Raw genomic sequence first — 21,659 nt, forward strand, 5'->3', positions numbered from 1 at the left:
ATGATACCGGGTGCTGGGATTGAGTCCTGCATCGGGCTCCTTGCTCAGCAGAGAACCTGCTTCTCCCTCTACCTGCTGCGCCCCCTGCTTGTTGCTCTGTTGCACAAATAAATAAACAAAATCTTAAAAAAAAAAAATTGCTTTTCTCTTTCCCTCTTTGTTTAGCTGTTAAGCATAGTTCTAACATCAAGAGTAATGTCTGTGTAGCATTTTTATTGTTCCCTTTTTTTTTTTAAGATTTTATTTATTTATTGAGAGGGAAAGAGGGAGATGGCGAGTAAGCATGCAGTGAGAGGAACAAAGCTGGGGGGGGGAAGAATCCTAAGCAAACTACACACTGAGCAGGGAGCCTGACAGGGGGTTCCATCACACAACCCTGAGATCATGACCTGAGCCGTAACCAAGAATCTGGACGCTCAACCAACCAAGCCACCCAGGCGCACCTTGTGTAGCTTTTTTTTTTTTTTTTTAATTTAAAGATTTTATTTATTTGACAGAGCGCACAGGCAGGGGGAGCAGCAGGCAGAGGGAGAGAGAGAAGCAGGCTCCCCGCTGAGCAGGGAGCCCTACGCAGGGTTTAGTCCTGTGAACCTGGGACCATGACCTGAGCTGAAGGCAGGTGGTCAGCCGACTGAGCCACCCAGACGTATCTTGTGTAGCATTTTTAAACAGTGAACTAAAATTGTCTCTCAGCCTTTTGGCCTAGTTCAAGTATAATCAGTGAACTGCACAGTTTAAAATGTTTATCTTATGGTTATAATACAAATCCAGAATTCATAAAAGAAAAATTTCATGTGAAATTGGGACACTACATAAAATGAATAAAATGAAAGTATTTTTTTCACTAATGCCTTTATATAAAGTCTCTTGAATTATTAAATAATATCCCTAAAGACTTATAGTCTTATATAAATTTTTATTAAAAATGAGGTCAAGAGCAGTGCCTGGCTGGCTCAGTCGGCAGAGCATGCAACTCTTGATCTCAGGATTGAGAGTTTGAGCCCCACGTTGGGTGTAGAGATTATTTAAAATCTTAAAAAAAAAAAAAAAGGGTGGGGGCGCCTGGGTGGCTCAGTCATTAAGCGTCTGCCTTCGTCTCAGGTCATGATCCCAGGGTCCTGGGATCGAGCCCCACATCGGGCTCTCTGCTCAGTGGGAAGCCTGATTGGCCCTCTCCCACTCCCCCTGCTTCTGTTCCCTCTCTCGCTGTGTCTCTCTGTCAAATAAATAAAATATTTTTTAAAAAAAGGGGGTGTGCCTGGGTGGCTCAGTTGGTTAAGCATCTCCCTTTGGCCCAGGTCATGATCCCGGGGTCCTGGGATCAAGCCCCATATCAGGCTCTCTGCTCAACGGGGAGCCTGCTTCTCCTCTCCCTCTGCCTGCCCCTCTGTCTGCCACTCTGCCTACTTGTGCTCTCTATCAAATAAATAAAATCTTAAAAAAAAAAAAGAGGTCAGGAGATTATGAAAACTGCATCCTAGAGAGATTTGGTGGACTAAAGTGTGTTTTGGCCTTCTTACTATCTCTATTGACTCAGATGAAGAAAAAATAATCACAAACTTTCATTTAAATTAGTTTATAGAGAGAGCAAATTCTTTCAAATTACTTTATCACCTGGAGTAAGTTACTCACTGAATATCTTAAATTTTAAAGTAGTTATTAAAACTAGATAAATTAAAAATAATTGTGAGTTAAAGGGCATTTCAATGAAAAATTAAGTCTTTAGAGAAAATAAATATTTCTGAGGAATTCATGGTCAAGGAAAAAAGGACTTCAGTTTATCTCAAAAATTCAAAATTTTTATTTTTAAATTAATTGTACTCCTATACTTTATTTTCAGGACGATGCCAATAACGATCCACAGTGGTCTGAGGAACAGCTAATTGCCGCAAAATTTTGCTTTGCTGGACTTGTTATAGGCCAGACTGAAGTGGATATCATGAGTCATGCTACACAGGCTATTTTTGAAATACTGGAGAAATCCTGGTTGCCCCAGAACTGTACGCTGGTTGATATGAAGGTACAAATAAAATGGAGATTTGATAATAAAGATTGTAACTGAGAAATGTCTTTAGTTGTAGAGTTTTGAAAACTTTTCTTTGGTGATATGCTATTTCTAGATTGAATTTGGTGTTGATGTAACCACCAAAGAAATTGTTCTTGCTGATGTTATTGATAATGATTCCTGGAGACTCTGGCCATCAGGAGATCGAAGCCAACAGAAAGATAAACAGGTAATGCCTCAGGATTTTTTTTTATCCTTTTCAAGATCAGGCGAGATAGAGGTGAGTAGGAAGATGGGAGGAAAAGAAAAGGCAACTATTGTTCTATATGATAAGAACCAGAGTTGATTGCTGTTTACTTTTAAAGATAAATATCTCTTACATTTCGTATATCCTGAAGAAAAATAATAGGAACAGTACCTTGCATTTACAAAATAGATTATTCATTTATTATGACTATCACACAGAGCAAGGGTTATCCTTGTTTGGCCAATTGAAAACTGCTGAGAGGATGATAGATATCTTCATAATTATAAGAATAAGGGCAGATCTGGAACTCTATCCCAAGTGTTCTGGATCTTACCAGGTTCCATTTCTGCTCTGTCCTGTAAAAACAAAATTAGGGCAGATGCTCTCTACTTAATACATAAGAATTGTCAGGGCAGTTAATTGTAGTTGCTAGTGTAGAAAGCACTTAAGCTTAAATGAAAATACAAGTGTACTTCACTATCTGAACTTCCTCTAGTCTAATTCAGGAAATGAATTTATAGGTTCGGATACATTTTCAGATATATTCCTTGCTATGCAAGCTTTTCATAGTCTACCCAAAACTCAGAAATTAAATAATTTCAGTTAGCAAGAGTATTACTAATAGAATATCTGTATTCTAAACTTTCTATCTTATTTTCTAGTCTTATCGTGACCTCAAGGAAGTAACTCCCGAAGGGCTCCAGATGGTGAAGAAAAATTTTGAGTGGGTTGCAGAAAGAGTGGAGGTAAAACTTTTGTAGTAAACCCATGCTGTTCTGTGTTTTTCTACAAGAAAATCTTGCCTCAAAAAGGACAAAACGCCCCTTCAATAGGGCGTCTGGATGGCTCAGTCAGTTGAGCATCCGGCTCTTGATTTTAGCTTGAGTCAGGATCTCAATATCTCAGGATCATGGAGTTGAACCCCGCATCGGGCTCTCCGTTCACTGCAGAGTCTGCTTGGGATTCTTTCTCCCTCCCTATGCCCCTCCCCCTGCTTGCATGCTCTTTCTCTAAATAAATAAATAAATAAATAAAACAATAAAACCATTTTTTAAAAAAAAGGAAAATAAAAGTGAGAAGGTGCAGTTATTTCTCTTCTCCAGTTTTTTTTTAATAATTATTTTAGGAAGAGTGTGTGTGTGTGCGCGCGTGCGCGCGTGTGCGCAAGTGGGGGGGGTGGCAGAGGGAGAGAGATAATCCTGAAGAAGACTCTCCACTGACCGCAGGGTCTGACACGGGGCTCAGTCTCAGGACCCCAAGATCATGACCTGAGCTAAAATGAGGAGTCATCCACTCAACCAGCGAAGCCACCCAGTGGTTTAAAAAAAAAAAAGGAACACCCTTAAGAAATGTACCACCTGAGCTATCCTCAGTGACATACTGAAACCCCCTCTTGTTAAACTGGCCAGTACACTCCCAAATTCTGTTGGGGAAACCTAGAGTCCTTGTCTCCTCCCTGCCCCTTACATTTCCTACCCATCCCTCCACTGCTACTCAGAGTTGCATTAGCATAGGTTCCATAAGTAGAGTTCAGAATTAGAACTCTATGTGACATTAAAATGTCACTTTAAGATTTATGGTATTATTGGGGTGCCTGGGTGGTTCAGTCACGACATTAAGCATCCAGCTCTTGATTTTGGCTCAGGTCATGATCTCAGGGTCCTGGGATCAAGCCCTGCATCAGGCTGTGCACTCAGTGGGGAGTATGCTTGAGATTCTCTCTCCCTCTCCCTCTCTCAAATCTTTTAGATTTATGGTATTATCATTACTATAATTCTGTGGAAATTGAATGGGATTTTGGTTATTCAAGGGTCATAGCCAGTTTTCAGAACATCATTTCCTTGGGAACATGCATTTTGAATTCTAAGTGACTTAAGGTTTATAATATGATCTCTTTATTTTGGCTGATTATGCCTTAAAACCTCCATTAAACACAATGGACTAAAATCTTAGGATGAAATATTTTATATTACAGCTTCCTGAATATTAATTAGAAGGGTTGAGTATTTATTTTTGCTTTTTATTATAGTAAATATAATTTCTCTGATTAAAAATCTTACTCTTTAGGTCTTAATTATGAAGACCACTTTTCTTTATATACAGAGGTTATTTTGAAAAATAAATTACATTTTGTCCTGTTTGTCTCTGTCTTGAGTTTGGTCTATTAAGAAAGAAAATATTCTGTCCAGTTGTACTTTTACTCTGCTACAGTTTTGTAAACTGATTATTCTTATGATACTCAATTCTGTATTTATCCAGTTTTTGCCATTTTCTTTTCATATCCATGTTTCTCTTTTCCAGTTGCTTCTGAAATCAGAAAGTCAGTGCAGAGTTGTAGTATTGATGGGCTCAACTTCTGATCTCAGTCACTGTGAAAAAATCAAGAAGGCTTGTGGAAATTTTGGCATTCCATGTGAACTTCGGGTAACATCTGCCCATAAAGGACCAGATGAAACTCTGAGGATTAAAGCAGAGTATGAAGGTAAATGTCACATAACTAGAGCATTTCAGGAAATTCTCCTGATTTTGCCAAAAAATTTTATGTTTGGACTAATAATGCTGAAAAAGAATTTGCCACATTTCCAAGGGGGAAAAATGTGATAATCTAGGCTTTCATTATACTCCCAAAGAGTATGAGATGCTCTAGGCACTTATAAAAGAATGGCTCGGGGGAAAAAGAATTGAAAATGCAACATGAGTACACTTGAAAATAATGCAACATTGTGTGTCAACAGCATTCAAGTTTTTTTAAAAATGTTAAAAATAAATAAGAGTAAAGGCCCCCACCTCCCAAAAGAAAGTGAAACATGGAAGGAAAATAAAGACTAGAATGAGTTTTTACCTAATAAGAAGCCCCTGAAGTATTGTTTCTAATATGCTCCAACAGAAGATAGGCCCCACATAATTTTGGGAGGCCTGAGGTTGAAGCAGCAGATTCTTTGAGTATTGTTAGTGGTCAGCCTTTCCTAGGAGGTATTTGAATGTGAAATTAAGGAATAATTTTAGAATTTAGTATATAAAAGAAATGTCTTGATGGGATAGTATTGATCTAAAATAATGGAGTCCTGGAGACATAACCAAATGTTTCTCAACTGGGAAAAATGTTGATCTGAGTTTTCTTCCTAAAGGTAGTTGTTACAGGAGCAGAGTTACTAAGGTTTGGGCCGGGGATAGGAGGAGAGGGCAAGGAACTGGAATAAGTTCCTAGACCTCTTTGTTAAACTTATGAAAGCCTGAACTCTTTCTCCAGAAAAATGCAAATACATAAACTTTTGGATTCCAGGTTAGGAATCTCTGTGGTAAGAAACAAAGGAATAATTTAAAAATTTATCAAAGAATGAAATACTTAAGAGATATGTTGGAAAATATATTGAAGGGTAATAAATATTTGGGTACTATATTGTTGAATTTGCCTTCCTTCATTCATACTGTGCCCCTGAACCTCTAGTCTCCATTAACAAGGTCTCCCTATACTGTTGTTTGAAGGAACCGAGGACAGACACTGGTTCTGGTGGTGTCATTCTTTGTTTCGGTGAGCCTAAGCAGCCATAGTAGAAGGGCCTTTGAGCCATTCCCTCACTAATACTCTGGTACCTTTTTATACTACCGATCTCAAAGATGGCCAAACTTATTCTCGCTACTTTGTTACTTGAGATATAGTAGGTGGTGAAGTGCGGTATATACTGAATATATATGTAATAATAGTGTCTTATTTCTGCTTTTTCTGGAGACTGCAAATAAAGGAACTGAAGGAGTTAAGACACATAGGCATTTTGTTTTAACCTATCTTAAAATCTCTTTTCCAATTCAATTACAAACGTGTAATTTCCCTAGGGGATGGCATTCCTACTGTTTTTGTGGCAGTGGCAGGCAGAAGCAATGGTTTAGGACCAGTGATGTCTGGTAACACTGCATACCCAGTTATCAGCTGCCCTCCACTCACTCCAGACTGGGGAGCTCAGGATGTGTGGTCTTCTCTTCGACTACCCAGTGGTAAGATACATGAATTTTAAAAAGTTGTTTATTAAAGGGGCACATGGGTGTCTCAGTCAGTTAAACATCTCACTCTTGATTTTGGCTCAAGTGATATTCTCAGGGTTGTGAGATCAAGCTCCATGTTGGGCTCCATGAAGAGAGCCTGGTTGAGATTCTCTCTCTCTCCCTCTCCTTTTGCCCCTCCCCCCTGCTCAGGCTGGCTTTCTCAAAAAAAAAAAATATGTTTATTGAAAAATTTCAAACATGCACAGTAGTAGAGAGAATAACATGAAATCTCATGTACCCATTATTCAACTTTAAGATATAATATCTTATTACATCTGTAGCCCTTTCTGCTTGATTATTTTCAAGCAAACATAGCATTTTATACTTAAATATGCTTCTCTAAACAATAAGAACTCTAGTTTTTATTATTTTATTCTATTTTTTAAGATTTTATTTGTCAAGAGAGAGCGAGCATAAGCAGGGGGAACGGCAGGCAGAGCAGGTAAGAGGGAGAAGCAGGCTCCCCGCTGAGCCGGGAGCCTGATGTGGGGTTTAATCCCAGGACCCCGGGATCATGACCTGAGCCGAAGGCAGATGCTTAACCGACTGAGCCACACAGGTGCCACCATGATTGTGATTTAAAAACTAGAGTTCTGGCATGGCTGGGTGGCTCAGTTGGTTAAGCATCTGCCTTGGGCTCAGGTCATGATCCTGGGGTCCTGGGATCAAGTCCCACATCAGGCTCCCTGCTCAGCGGGGAGCCTGCTTCTCCCTTTCCCTCTGCTGTTCCCCCCACTGAGTTCCCCCCCCCGTCACTCATGCTTTCAAATAAATAAATAAAATCGTTTTTTAAAAAAATCATAGGATACCATAATCACACTTAAGAAAAATTAATGGGTAATTTGTTAAAATCATCTAATTTTCAGTTAGTGTTCAAGCTTTTCTGATCATCTCATTTGTTTTTACAGTTGGTTTGCTCAAATCAAGATCTAACATAGTCCTTATATTGCATTTAATTGCTGTCTCTCCTAAGTCTCCTTTAATCCTTCTTTTTTCACTTTCATTTATCCTATAGAATTGTCCATATTTTGGATTTGGCTGATTATATTTCTGGATGATGTTTAACATGCTCTTCCTATATTTTTTATAAACTGGTGGTGAGATCTGTAGCTAGATCAAATCCAGATTTGGGTTTCCCGCCCCCCAAGAATACATCATTCATGGTTTTGAAGTTTTTTTAAAAAATTTTTTTTATTTCTTTATTAACATATAATGTATTATTTGGTTCAGGGGTACAGGTCTGTGATTCATCAGTCTTACACAATTCACAGCACTCACCATAGTACATACCCTCCCAAATGTCCATCACCCAGCCACCCCATCCCTCCCACCACCCTCCACTCCAGCAACCCTCCGTTTGTTTCCTATGATTAAGAGTCTCTTATGGTTTGTCTCCCCCTCTGGTTTTGTCTTGTTTCATTTTTCCCTCCGTTCCCCTCTGATCCTCTGTCTTGCTTCTCAAATTCCTCCTATCAGTGAGATCATATGATACTTGTCTTTCCCTGATTGACTTATTTTGCTTAGCATAATACCCTCTAGTTCCAGCCACATCATTGCAAATGGCAAGATTTCATTTTTTCCGATGGCTGCATAATATTCCATTATGTGTGTGTGTGTGTGTGTGTGTATACACACACCACATCTTTATCCATTCCTCTGTTGATGGACATCTAGGCTCTTTCCATAGTTTGGCTATTGTGGATATTGCTGCTATAAACATTGGGGTGCAGGTGCCCATTCAGATCACTACATTTCTATCTTTGGGGTAAATACCCAATAGTGCAGTTGCTGGGTCATAGGGTAGCTCTATTTTAAACTTTTTGAGGAACCTGCATACTGTTTTCCAGAGTGGCTGCACCAGCTTGAATTCCCACCAACAGTGTAGGAGGGTTCCCCTTTCTCTGCATCCTCACCAACATCTGTCGTTTCCTGACTTGTTAATTTTAGCCATTCTGACTGGTGTGAGGTGTGTATCTCATTGAGGTTTTGATTTGTATTTCCCTGATACTGAATGATGTTGAGCACTTTTTCATGTGTCTGTTGGCCATTTGGATGTCTTCTTTGCAGAAATGTCTGTTCATCTGCCCATTTCTTGATTTGATTTTTTGTTATTTGGTTGTTGAGTTTGATAAGTTCTTTATAGATTTTGGATACTAGCCCTTTATCTGATACGTCATTTGCAAATATCTTCTCCCATTCTGTCGGTTGTCTTTTGGTTTTGTTGACTGTTTCCTTTGCTGTGCAAAAGCTTTTTATCTTGATGAAGTCCCAAAAGTTCATTTTTGCCCTTGCTTCCCTTGCCTTTGGCGATGTTTCTAGGAAGAAGTTGCTGCGGCTGAGGTGGAAGAGGTTGCTGCCTGTGTTCTCCTTTAGGATTTTGGTGGATTCCTGTCTCACACTGAGGTCTTTCATCCAATATTGTGTGTGGTATAAGGAAATGGTCCAGTTTCATTCTTCTGCTGTCCAATTTTCCCAACAGCATTTGTTGAAGAGACTGTCTTTTTTCCATTGGACATTCTTTCCTGCTTTGTTGAAGATTAGTTGACCATAGAGTTGGAGGGTCCATTTCTGGGCTCTCTATTCTGTTCCATTGATCTATGTGTCTGTTTTTGTGCCAGTACCAGACTGTCATGATGATTACGGCTTTGTAATAGAGCTTCAAGTCCAGAACTCTGATGCCACCGGCTTTGCTTTTCTTTTCCAACATTCCTTTGGTTATTCGGGGTCTTTTCTGGTTCCATACAAATTTTAGGGTTATTCCATTTATTTGAAAAAAGTTGATGGTATTTTGATAGGGATTGCATTAAATGTGTAGATTGCTCTAGGTAGCGTAGACATTTTCACAATATTTGTTCTTCTAATCCAAGAGCATGGAACGTTTTTCCATTTCTTTGTGTCTTCCTCAATTTCTTTCATGAGTATTCTATAGTTTTGTGAGTACAGATCCTTTGGCTTTTTGGTTAGATTTATTCCTAGGTATCTTACGGTTTTGGGTGCAATTGTAAATGGGATCAACTCTTTAATTTCTCTTTCTTCTATCTTGTTGTTGGTATATAGAAATGCCACTGATTTCTGTGCATTGATTTTATATCCTGCCACTTTAATGAATTCCTATATGAGTTCTAGAAGTTTTGGGAAGAAGTCTTTTGGGTTTTCCCCATAAAGTATCATATCATCTGCAAAGAGTGAGTTTGACTTCTTCTTTGCCGATTCGAATGCCTTTTATTTCTTTTTGTTGTCTGATTGCTGTGGCTCGGACTTCTAGTACTATGTTGAATAGCAGTGGTGATAGTGGACATCCCTGCCGTGTTCCTGACCTTAGGGGAAAAGCTCTCAGTTTTTCCCCATTGAGGATGATATTTGCTGTAGGTTTTTCATAGATGGCTTTTATGATATTGAGGTTTGTACCCTCTGTGCCTACAGTGTGAAGAGTTTAAATCAAGAGAGGATGCTGTACTTTGTCAAATGCTTTTTCTGCATCTATTGAGAGGATCATATGGTTCTTGTTCTTTCTTTAATTAATGTATTGTATCACATTGATTGATTTGCGGATGTTGAACCAAACTTGCAGCCCAGGAATAAACCCCACTTGATCATGGTGAATAATCCTTTTAATGTACTGTTGGATCCTATTGGCTAGTATTTTGGTGAGAATTTTTGCATCCATGTTCATCAGGGATATTGGTCTGTAGTTCTCCTTTTTGATGGGGTCTTAGTCTGGTTTTAGGATCAAGGTAATGCTGGCCTCATAAAATGAGTTTGGAAGTTTTCCTTCCATTTCTATTTTTTGGAACAGTTTCAGAAGAATAGGTATTAATTCTTCTTTAAATGTTTGGTAGAATTCCCTTTGGAAGCCATCTGGGCCCTGGGCTCTTGTTTTTTAGGAGATTTTTGATTACTGCTTCCATTTCCTTAGTGGTTATGGGTCTGTTCGGGTTTTCTATTTCTTCCTGGTTCAGTTTTGGTAGTTTATACATCTCTAGGAACGCATGCATTTCTTCCAGATTATCTAATTTGCTAGCAGATAGTTTCTCATAATATGTTCTTGTAATTGTTCGTATTTTTTTGGTGTTGGTTGTGATCTCTTCTCTTTCATTCATGATTTTATTTATTTGGGTCCTTTCTCTTTTCTTTGTGATAAGTCTGGCCAGGGTTTTATCAGTCTTATGAATTCTTTCAAAGAACCAGCTCCTAGTTTCGTTGATCTGTTCTACTGTTCTTTTGGTTTCTATTTCATTGATTTCTGCTCTGATCTTTATTTTTTCTCTTCTCCTGCTGGGTTTAGGTTTCATTTGCTGTTCTTTCTCCAGCTCCTTTAGGTGTAGGGTTAGGTTGTGTACTTGAGACCTTTCTTGTTTCTTGAGAAAGGCTTGTATTGCTATATACTTTCCTCTTAGGACCACCTTTGCAGCATCCCAAAGATTTTGAACAGTTGTGTTTTCATTTTCATTTGTTTCCATGAATTTTTTAAATTCTTCTTTAATTTCCTGGTTGACCCATTCATTCTTTAATAGCTTGCTACTTAGCCTCTATGTATTTGAGTTCTTTCCGACTTTACTCTTGTGATTGAATTCTAGTTTCAAAGCATTGAGGTCTGAAAATATGCAGCGAATGATCCCAGTCTTTTGGTACCGGTTGAGACCTGATTTATGATTCAGTATGTAATCTATTCTGGGATATGCTCCTTGTGCACTCAAGAAGAATGTGTATTCTGTTGCTTTAGGATGGAATGTTCTCAATATATCTGTGAAGTCCATCTGGTCCAGTGTGTCATTCAAAGCCCTTGTTTCCTTGTTGATCTTCTGCTTAGTTGATGTGTCCATTGCAGTGAATGGGGTGTTAAAGTCTCCTACTATTAGTGTATTATTGTCGATGTGTTTCTTTGATTTAGTTATTAATTGGCTTATATAATTGGCTGCTCCCATGTTAGGGGCATAGATATTTAATATTGTTAGATCTTCTTGTTGGATGACCCTTTAAGTATGATATAGTGTCCTTCCTCATCTCTTATTATAGTCTTTGGTTTAAAATCTAATTTGATAAAAGGATTGCCACCCCAGCTTTCTTTTGATGTCCGTTAGCATGGTAAATGGTTTCCCCCCCCCACTTTAAATCTTGAGGTGTCTTTTGTGTCTAAAGGGTCTCTTGCAGACAGCATATCGATGGGTCTTGCTTTTTTATCCAATTTGATACCCTGTGTCTTTTGATTGGGGCATTTAGTCCATTTACATTCAGGGTAACTATTGAAAGATATGAATTTAGTGCCACTGTATTGCCTGTAAGGTGACTGTTAACTGTATATTGTCTCTGTTCCTTTCTGGTCTATGTTACTTTTCGGCTTTCTCTTTGCTTAGAGAGGACCCCTTTCAATATTTCTTGTTGGGCTGGCTTGGCGTTAGCAAATGCTTTTAGTTTTTGTTTGTCCTAGAAGCTTTTTATCTCTCCTTCTGTTTTCAGTGACAGCCTAGCTGGATATAGTATTCTTGGCTGCATATTTTTCTCATTTAGTGCTCTGAATATATCATGCCAGTTCTTTCTGGCCTGCCAGGTCTCTGTGGATAGGTCTGCTGCCAGTCTAATGTTTCTACCATTGTAGGTTACAGACCTCTTGTCCCGAGCTGCTTTCAGGATTTTCTGCTTGTCTCTGAGACTTGTGAGTTTTACTATGAGATGTCGGGGTGTTGACCTATTTTTATTGATTTTGAGGGCAGTTCTATGTGCCTCCTGGATTTTGATGCCTGTTTCCTTCCCCAAATTAGGGAAGTTCTCTCCTATAATTTGCTCCACTATACCTTCTGCCCCTCTCTCTCTTTCTTCTTCTTCTGGGATCCCAATTATTTAAATGTTTCGCTTTATGGTATCACTTATCTCTCGAATTCTCCCCTCGTGATCTAGTAGTTGTTTATCTCTCTTTTTCTCAGCTTCTTTATTTTCCATCATTGGTCTTCTTTATCACTAATTCTCTCTTTTGCCTCATTTATCCTAGCAGTTAGAGCCTCCATTTTTTATTGCACCTCATTAATAGCCTTTTTGATTTTGACTTAGCTAGATTTTATTTTGGTTTTCCAGAAAGGGATTCTCTAGTATCTTCTATACTTTTTTCAAGCCCAGCTAATATCTTTATAATCGTCATTCTGAACTCTAGTTCTGACATTTTACTAACGTTTGTATTGAGTAGGTCCCTGTGGCAGTTGGTACTGCCTCTTGTTCTTTTTTTTGAGATGAGTTTTTCCATCTTGTCATTTTGTCCAGAGGAGAATAGATGAATGAGAAAACAAAATGCTAAAAAAATGCTAAATGGGTACCAACGATCCCAGACAAATATACACTAAACAAATCGGAAGAGACCCAAAACCAGGGGAAAAAGAAAGGGAACAAAAAAAAAAAGAAAAGAAAGAATATGATCAGGCTAGTGAATATAACAGCCACATACTAGATTTTGGGTGTATTTTGGTCTGTTAGAAGAAACTGCCTCCCAAAATTTTAAAGAAAGAAAATCTTACATATATACAAAAATAAGGGTAGGGGCACCTGGGTGGCTTAGTCGTTAAGCGTCTGCCTTCAGCGCAGGTCATGATCCCAGGGTCCTGGGATCAAACCGCGCATTGGGCTCCCTGCTCGGTGGGAAGCCTGCTTCTCCCTCTCCCCCCCCCCCGCTTGTGTTCCCTCTCTCGCTGTGTCTCTGTCAAATAAATAAATAAATAAGTAAGGGTAAATATGATGAAGGGATGGAATATGACTTTTAAAGATGACAATTTAAAAAGATTTTTAAAAAGGAATTGGTAAGTTGGTTGAAAAAAGAATGAAAAAAAATTTTTTTTAAAGGAATGTGAGGGGCGCCTGGGTGGCTCAGTCGTTAAGCGTCTGCCTTCAGCTCAGGTGATGATCCCAGGGTTCTGGGATCGAGCCCTACATCGGGCTCCCTGCTCAGCGGGAAGCCTGCTTCTCCCTCTCCCACTCCCTCTGCTTGTGTTCCCTCTCTCACTGTCTCTCTCTCTGTCAAATAAATAAATAAAATCTTAAAAAAAAAAAAAAGGAATGTGAATAGGCAGGAGGCTAGGACAATGTCATACCCTAGATTTAGGGTATATTTTGGTCCGTTAGAAGAAACTGTATCCCAAAATTTTAACAAAAGAAAAAAATATATATATAAAATAAGGTTAAGTACAATGAAGAGCTAGAATATTACTGTAAAAATGAAAAATTTTAAAAGACTTTTAAAAAAGGAATTGACAAGATGTTGGTTGAAAAAGGAAAGAAGAAAAATTCAACTAAAAAAATAGAAAAAGAAAAAAAGAAAATTTAAAAAATTAACTTTGAAAGACTAAACATCATGGGAAAACTATGAATTCTATGTGCGGTATTCCCCTAGCACTGTGTTTTGCTGTCCTTAGTGATCAGTAAACTTGGTCTTGGTGGGCTGTTCTTGCTGATCTTCTGGGGGAGCAGCCTGTTGCCTAGGTTCCCAAATGTCTTTGCCGGAGGCGGAATTGCCCCGCTCTTGCAGGGGGCCGGGCTAAGTCATCTGCTCGGGTTTGCTCTTGGGAGCTTTTGTTCCCTGAAAGCTTTCCCTATGGCTTTGGAGGATGAGGGTGAAAATGGCAGCCTGCCAATCTCTGGTCCCAGAGGAGCGGAGAGCTTGGGGCCCCACTCCTCAGTGAGCGCCCAGAGAAAAGCAGTAGGTCACTCCCATCTCCCCAGTCTCCCATGCCACTCTGTGCTCACCTGGCCTGTGACTGAGCATTTCTATCTCTGGCACCCGACCCCATGTGGAGTCTCCAAACCCAGCAGATCCGTACGGTATGCTCCCATGCCACTCCTCCTGGGGGAGGAAGGGGAGTCTCCCCAGATCTGCCGCTTATTGGGTCCCTGCTGGAAGAGCAGTGGCCCAACTGTGCCGCAGATCACAGTTTATGGCAGCCCTGAGCTGAGAGCCCACTCCTCGGCTCCGTCTTTGCAGCGGGTTTCCCCGCTCCAATACCTGGGAGCTCTGCCGCACTCAGGCACGCCCATCTTTCTGTGACCCTAAGGGTCCTGAGACCACACTGTCCCAGCGAGGGTTCCACCCCCCCTGAGCCACTGGAGCAACGTCCCTCAGCAGAGCTGACTTCTAAAAGTTTCGACTTTGTGCTCCGCTGCTCTGTCACTTGCCAGTAGCTGGCTGAGGAGGCTCCCCGCCCCCGTCTATCTTCCCATATATCGCCTCGGATTCACTTCTCCTCACGTCCTACCTTCCAGAAAGTGGTTGCTTTTCTGTTCAGAGAGTTTCTGCTATTCTTTTCTTCCATCTCCTGTTGAGTTTGTAGGTGTTCTGAATGGTTTGATAACTATCTAGCTGAATTCCTGGGACTAGACGAAATTTAGGTCTCCTACTCCTCCGCCATCTTGCTCCTCCCCCTGGTTTTGAGTTTTTTTAAAGTAAATGTGATTGTTACTTCTGTAAAGAAAATGAAACTTTATCTCTATAAATTAGGGACCAGAATAAATAACATACAAGGAAATTTTATCAATTGGCTGAACAGAATCTCATAGAATAACAATATTGTGGTAAGCTCATCACAGTCCAAGATAATGATCTGATATACCAGTCCTGAGAGTCCATATTGTTTCAGTAAGAGTTGATTGCTTGTTAAATGCCAGTCTTTTTTATTTTATTGTAAATCTGCTCGTGTTATGTGTCAAATATGTTAAGTACTTGAGCCTTCCACTATGGACTGGCTTCTCTCTAGGCCTACTGTACTGTCATTATCTTAGGATTTCTCTTTACCATCATCCTGACAAGCATTTTGTCCTGTTACCTAGGTCCCATGTCTTCCCCTTTCTTTGTTTGCTCCTTAATTTGTTGGAGAGCATTCGTAGTGAACTTCCTGGGGGAGGGGTACAGATGGTAAACTTTTTGAGACCTCATATATCGAAAATGTTTCCATCATAGCCTCACAATCAATAATTTAGAAATGGAATTCTAGATTGAAAATTATTTTCCTTCAGAAATGCCTTTTGAAGGCATTACTTCATTGTCTTCTATCTTCCAGAGTTACTGAAAACTCCAGTGCCTTTTTACCATTCTGATTCTAGGTCATTTGTGAATTGTTTTTTTTCTGGAAACTTTTAGGATCTTTTTCTATCCATTTTTCTTAAATTTCACAAAGATGTGTCTTGATGATTATTTTCTTGTTGGGCTTTCAGTGGACTCTTTAAATCTGGAACTCTGATTATTTAGTACTGGGAAATTTTCTTCAATTACTTAATACGTTCCTTCTCCCTCCATTTTCTTTCTTTTCTCATTTTTGGATTTACTATTCAAATTTGGAACTTTCTGGTTTCTGTTTTTTCTTTCTCTTATTGCTATACTCTCTGGAATGTTTCTCCAACCCTTCTATTGAGTTTTTCAATCCAGTCTCAGTCTCCTACCTGGAGGAATATACCTGACTGCCAGCATTCTGGAATCTGGTGATCTTAATACATGTGTAAACTTAACCCTCTTTTTTCACTGTGGCATTCCTGTCTCAGCTATGCCTTGTACCCTCTGGTCCACAGAAGTCTGGACTAACAATCTGTTTCACCTTCACAAGAATTTATGATTCTGCTACGGTACAGAAGGGCCAATTGCTCAGGTACATAGAGTGGCGCAGGAGATCTGATGGCCTAACTGCTTCTTGACTTTAAGCCAGTCCTCTTTTTTTAGCCCCATTTTCACCCCCACCTCTCCCTTCAAGGGTATCAGGTGCCACTAATTCCCCAATCTTTGCATGGGTTTTTTTTTTAACGTTGGTCACATTGCTTCTCATCTTTCCCTGCTTCCAGTTTAGGATAAAATTTTCTAGGTCTACCTAAGTTAGTTACCACTCCATTTCCTTTTCAGCTGACAAAAAGTTATTGCTGTTATCTCTTTGTTCTTACGTTTGTGACTGTTCTCTTTATTCCCTTTACTGCTGTTTTTTTTTTTTTTAAAGCTTTGGCAGGTATCTTTCTTCAAGTATAGAAAAAAATAGGATACCATTAATTAAAATATTTTTTACAGCTGAGCATATTTGATTTATAGTCAGTAACCATATTGAACAAACTTTTTAATATAGCATTCAGCTACTTAATGCTATCTTTATACAGTTTAAGGGATACACCTTTGATTAATCCATGTTTAACTAGATCTTTAGCTGGACATCTGATTGTGTCAACTTCTCTAGTTAAACATTTACTATGGCTTTAAATGAAAGTATAACTCATTTTATGCCAGAGGAATAGTATAGGTATTATCAGTGGAGTTTAGAAAAGGGAGAATGTGATGAGCAAAAATTTGGCAGTTTTTTTCTAGTACTATCCAAGGAGAGAGAGGGAATCTGGAAGATCTGTACATTCTGATCGCTAGAATTGGGGCTAATCTTTTCAGGAAAAGTTTTACAGTGGCCTTTGTAAAATCCTGAAAACTACTTTCTCTTATGGCATGCTCACTAGATAACCTAATTTTTTGCTAATTAAGCTTTCCTGATGTTAGAAAGGGAATCCTGAGCAGTATAGGCACAGGTATTTCAGTTACTAGAGTAGAACCCTGTACCTAGACTACTACTACTCCTAACAGTTGACATTCATTGAGTACTTACTATGCACCAGGCACTGCTCCAAGCACTTCATGTATATTAACTTGTTGAATACTCACATCTTAATAGATAAGGACACTAAAGTTAACATTAAGTACCTTGACCAATATCACATAGTAAGTGATGGAGCTGCATAAATTGATTTATTAATACAAACTAAAATAAATTTGCCTTGTGATTTATACTTCTTATCGAAAGTAGCAGGAGTCAAAGAGCCTGATGAATTCCAAGAATATTGGGGAAATGGAGCTTTTGCATCTGTAAGCTAGTTAGTATTTCACTCGAGCGACACAGACATAATAGTACCACCCCATAATAGAAAGTCTGCCTGAGTAAACATGTGGCCCCCAAGGAGGTTACTTTCTTAGATCTTATTAATACTGAATTTACTTAGAACCTGGTACTTCATAAAATTCTTTGGTTTTAGCTTTTTTACTGCTTAAAGATGTTAGAATAGTTCAAGTGCAAAGACAAAAGTAGCAGCTAGGAAATTGTCAAAAAAATGTGCATACCTCAAATTTATCCAAGAACAGGTGCTTCTGTCCACTTGATCCTTGTTGTATTTCTATTGCCTTTCATCAGTGATTTAAAGGTTTACTCTATGTGAAAAGAACTTCGAAAAAGGTGAATTTCTTTGAAGATGGCTTCAGTGAAAAAAGTGATAGATAGGGGTGCCTGGGTGGCTCAGTCGTTGGGCTTGGGTCATGATCCCAGGGTCCTAGAATCAGGCCTTACTTGGGCTCCCTGCTTGGCGAACCTGCTTCTCCCTCTCCCTCTGCCTGCTACTTCCCTTGCTCTATGTGTGCTCTCTCTGTCAAATAAATAAAATCTAAAAAAAAAAGTGATAGATGTATATAAAATACCTGTTCGTGATATATTACTTATCTCTTAATAATCACTTTATCACTCCAGTTGTAGAGATGGAACTCCTTCTGTAGATTCTACTTTAGACAAGGATGATACAGTAGCTTTTTATTATTTGTGATTAACAGGACTTTTCTGAGTATACAGTAGTTTACTAGGGGCCCCTGGCTGGCTCAGTTGGTAGAGCACGTGACTCTTGATCTCAGGGTCGTGAATTTGAGCCCCAAGTTAGGTGTAGAGATTACTTTAAAAAAAAAGTTCACTAAGTGCTCTTTTCATTAATTGACAGCTTAATATTGTCTTTTCTTTTCTGAACCAATAGGTCTTGGCTGTTCAACCATACTTTCTCCAGAAGGATCAGCTCAGTTTGCTGCTCAGATATTTGGATTAAACAACCATTTGGTATGGGCTAAACTGCGAGCAAGTGTATTGAACACATGGATTTCCTTGAAGCAGGCTGACAAGAAAATCCGAGAGGGCAATTTATAAAACATCATTGCTTTTTTTTTTTTTTTTTTGAGAAAAGCTACATTTCTTGTTTAGTTTCAGAAAAAAATCAAGATGAAAAGTTTTTAAATCAATCAAAGAAAAAAATAAAATTTACTAGTGAATAAATGCTTCTCTAGATTAATGGATCAGTAGACTCTGGAGATACTAACATTTCTTTAGAGGAAGTGAAATTAGTATAAGGACACTTTTAAAATCTCTTAGCTACTATATGGTCCCAATTAGGTAGAGAACAATCAAATATATTTCTTAAATACTAATAATGTCTTGTTATAGAGCTCTAAAGTTACTACTTGACTTTCTGTATCTCAACCCATAAGTTTTAAAAAGTTAAAATGCTTGTATCTTAGAGTGCCAAGAGCAATATAGTCCTCTTTTACATTATGATCTTTACAAAATCCTAAGGGTATGGTGTTTTATTTGCAGTCAGTATCTCAAAATAGATGTGTATTTATCCCCAGCTGTAGACCAAGATGCTGTTTTGTTTTGCTTTTATTTGTTTGTTTATACTTGAGATTGGTGTTGGGGGTAGGGAAGACAAATGAAATAAGATGAAGGGATACTGTGGAAGCCATAAAAAGGGGACTTTTCTGAGAACTTCTCTGATGGATGTCAGGGCAATTTCCCATGGGAAAAAAAAAAAAAAGAGTCACCTTTGTCATTCCAAATGAAAGATTTAGTTTATCTTAGTTAGTTATAATGAGTGCCTCTGTGGATCATAAAATTCTTTTAATTCTGATAATACATGTTTTAGCCAAACTAAGAATCCTCAGCCTACAATGATTTTCTGAAATTGGAATCTCCTAGTTGATAACCATACTGGTTTCTTTCTTATAACAATAGAAGTCTGGGCAGGGTACCCAGTAAGATTCACCTCTAAAGGAGCAGTTGTTACTGAGAGGTGTTATAGTTCATCATCAATCTATAAACCATGTTTGGAAATCACTGTTACATTACGCAGACCTGAGGACTTTTTTATAGATCACTAAACTTTAATCTGAATGTCTATGAACCCCTTAAACTTCCATGTAGAATTTTATGTATGTGTTCACTTTTATGGAAAGGGGGCAATCATCGTTTTTATCCAAAGGATTAAAATGTTAAGAGTCTCTGCTACAGGGATGTCTGGGTGGCTCAGTCGGTTAAGTGTCTGCCTTCGGCTCAGGTCATGATCCCAGGGTCCTGGGATCGAGTCCTGCATCAGACTCCTCACTTAGCGGGGAGCCTGCTTCTCTCCTTCTGCCTGCTGTTCCCCCTGCTTGTGCTCTCTCTCTCTCTCTCTCTGACAAATAAATAAAATCTTAAAAAAACAAAACCCACACTGTGTGAGGAAAAAAAATCTCTGCTACAGATGAAATCTTGGTAAGATCTTTGCCACTGGCTTACACTGTCTATACCTTTTCACCTCCCTCTGAACTGTTAACAAGCTAGCATCTCTTATCACTTCTTTTACCTCATCTCATGGGGCAGGGTATGATTGTCCTCACCATTCCTTTCTTTGACTAGACACTAAGATACTCCAACCTCAATCCTGATGTTTTTCTTATATTCTTCTTTCCCTTTAAGTATTGATGTTTATTCTATTGAGTCTCTCCATTACTTACAAGTAATCATTGGAGTAACTCCTTCAGCTAAAACTAGCATTACTGACTCTTAGCTCTGTGTTTGTAGACTTGTAGTTTGAACTGTATATTCCTGTCTGTCTGAATGCTCCAAACTTATTTCATCTGCCATCCAGCCTGTTAACTGGCTGTACTCTGTGTCCCAAATCAGAAGTGTTAGTTCATCCTTAATATTTCTCTCTTACATTTTCACATCTCATTTATTACAGAGTTCTGAATTTACCCGGTTTACCCATTCTCTGTTCAAAAGCCTCAAGTGGGGGTCAAATTCTACATTATTGGACTGATCTAGAAGGTCTTCATTCTCAACATTTTGAAGTTGTCCAAGGACTGACAACATAAACTGTTAACATCTCTTTTGCAACATAGACCCCTTGAAAATATGAATGCCCTTGACTCTCTCCCTAGAGAATTGCACACAAAATTTACCAACAGATTCCATTGGTTTTTGCATTCTCTTGAAGCCTGTCATGGTTTGTAGCTTAAGAATCATTGATGCAACCCATCAAGGGAACTTGCTTTCCTCATAATTTTTGACTTTCACTTATCTGTACTTTTTTTTTTCTTTTTCCTTTTTTAAGTTTTTTAGTTTTAATTTAAATTCTAGTTAGTTCACATACAATGCAATATTGGTTTCAGGAGTAGAATTCAGTGATTCATTACTTAAATACAACACCCAGTGCACATCATAACAAGTACCCTCCTTAATACCCATCACCCATCTAGCCCATCCCCCACCCACATCCCTCCATCAATCCTGTTTTTTTCTCTATCATTTAAGAGTCTTATGGTTTGTTTCCCTTTTCCCACCCCTCCATATGTTCATCTGTTTTGTTTCTTAAATTCCGCATGAGTGAAATCATATGGTATTTGTCTTTCTCTGACTGATTTTGCTTAGCATAATACACTCTAGCTCCATGTTGTTACAAATGGCAAGAATTCATTCTTTTGATGGCTGAGTAATATTCCATTGTATATACATACCACATCTTTATCCATTCAATGTACTTTCAGTTCTTAGAATGAATTATTAAAATCTATTGTCATTAAAATCTGTTACTAGAGCTTCATCTTCATTCTCTCCATGAAACCTTCCCAAATCCCTTTTTCTTTGTTGGATTGGAAGCTGCAGTAGAGGAGAAAATATAATCTTACACTTTATTTCTTCACGTTGCCTTTTGCTTTGATGTGCCATGCCTAGCGGTCTGCTAGAGATGGGAGAATTGTAAAAATTATGTACTGCTTCATTCTCTTATGTTAGTCCACAAGAACAATTAAAAAGATATGATTTTAACATCTTTAAACTTTGGTTTTGTGGCCTCTGAATAGTCATTGGCTGCAATTTCAGCTTTTCTATCTCAACCTGCAAAAATTCCACCTGCTTTGGTGCAGTACATGAGAAATTTCAAACACTGATTTAGACTAGTAGATAGGACTGACCATTTATTTCAGTGGTCATTATCATTTCCACTGTTAGTTTTCACTATTAGTTTTTTGAGTATGTATATCCTCAGAAGGGTCGTTTCATTAATACTAGAGAAAATACTTGTTTGAAAGTATTTTAACTGTTACATTACCTTATACAAACCTACCTAGTTTGCCATCTTTGGGTGATTATACTTTCTTTGGGCTTGTAGGTGAACATAAAAAGAGGAAGAAAAATGTGTCCAAGTAATACAGTACTTAACTTTGTATCATAAAGGCATGCTTACAATCGCTGTTGCTTTAAAGCCTTCATTGAAATGTAAACACTGTAGTCAAATAAAAAACAAAGATAA

At 38.5% G+C, this 21,659-nt stretch overlaps 1 protein-coding gene across 1 annotated transcript in view; it reads left to right on the top strand.

Moving 5' to 3' along the window:
* The window catches only part of PAICS (phosphoribosylaminoimidazole carboxylase and phosphoribosylaminoimidazolesuccinocarboxamide synthase), a 52,827-nt gene extending 31,168 nt beyond the window's left edge, over positions 1-21,659 (top strand). The window contains exons 11-16 of the mRNA XM_064584540.1: positions 1,841-2,020; positions 2,121-2,234; positions 2,915-2,998; positions 4,554-4,734; positions 6,087-6,245; positions 18,075-21,659. Coding sequence (XP_064440610.1) covers positions 1,841-2,020; positions 2,121-2,234; positions 2,915-2,998; positions 4,554-4,734; positions 6,087-6,245; positions 18,075-18,241 — 885 coding nt within the window. The 3' untranslated portion in view covers positions 18,242-21,659. The remainder of the gene's footprint in view (positions 1-1,840; positions 2,021-2,120; positions 2,235-2,914; positions 2,999-4,553; positions 4,735-6,086; positions 6,246-18,074) is intronic.

Source organism: Mirounga angustirostris, unplaced genomic scaffold (assembly GCF_029215605.1).
Source record: "Mirounga angustirostris isolate CCGP_5_RB_7025 unplaced genomic scaffold, mMirAng1.0.hap1 SCAF_2, whole genome shotgun sequence".
NCBI lineage: Eukaryota > Metazoa > Chordata > Mammalia > Carnivora > Phocidae > Mirounga > Mirounga angustirostris.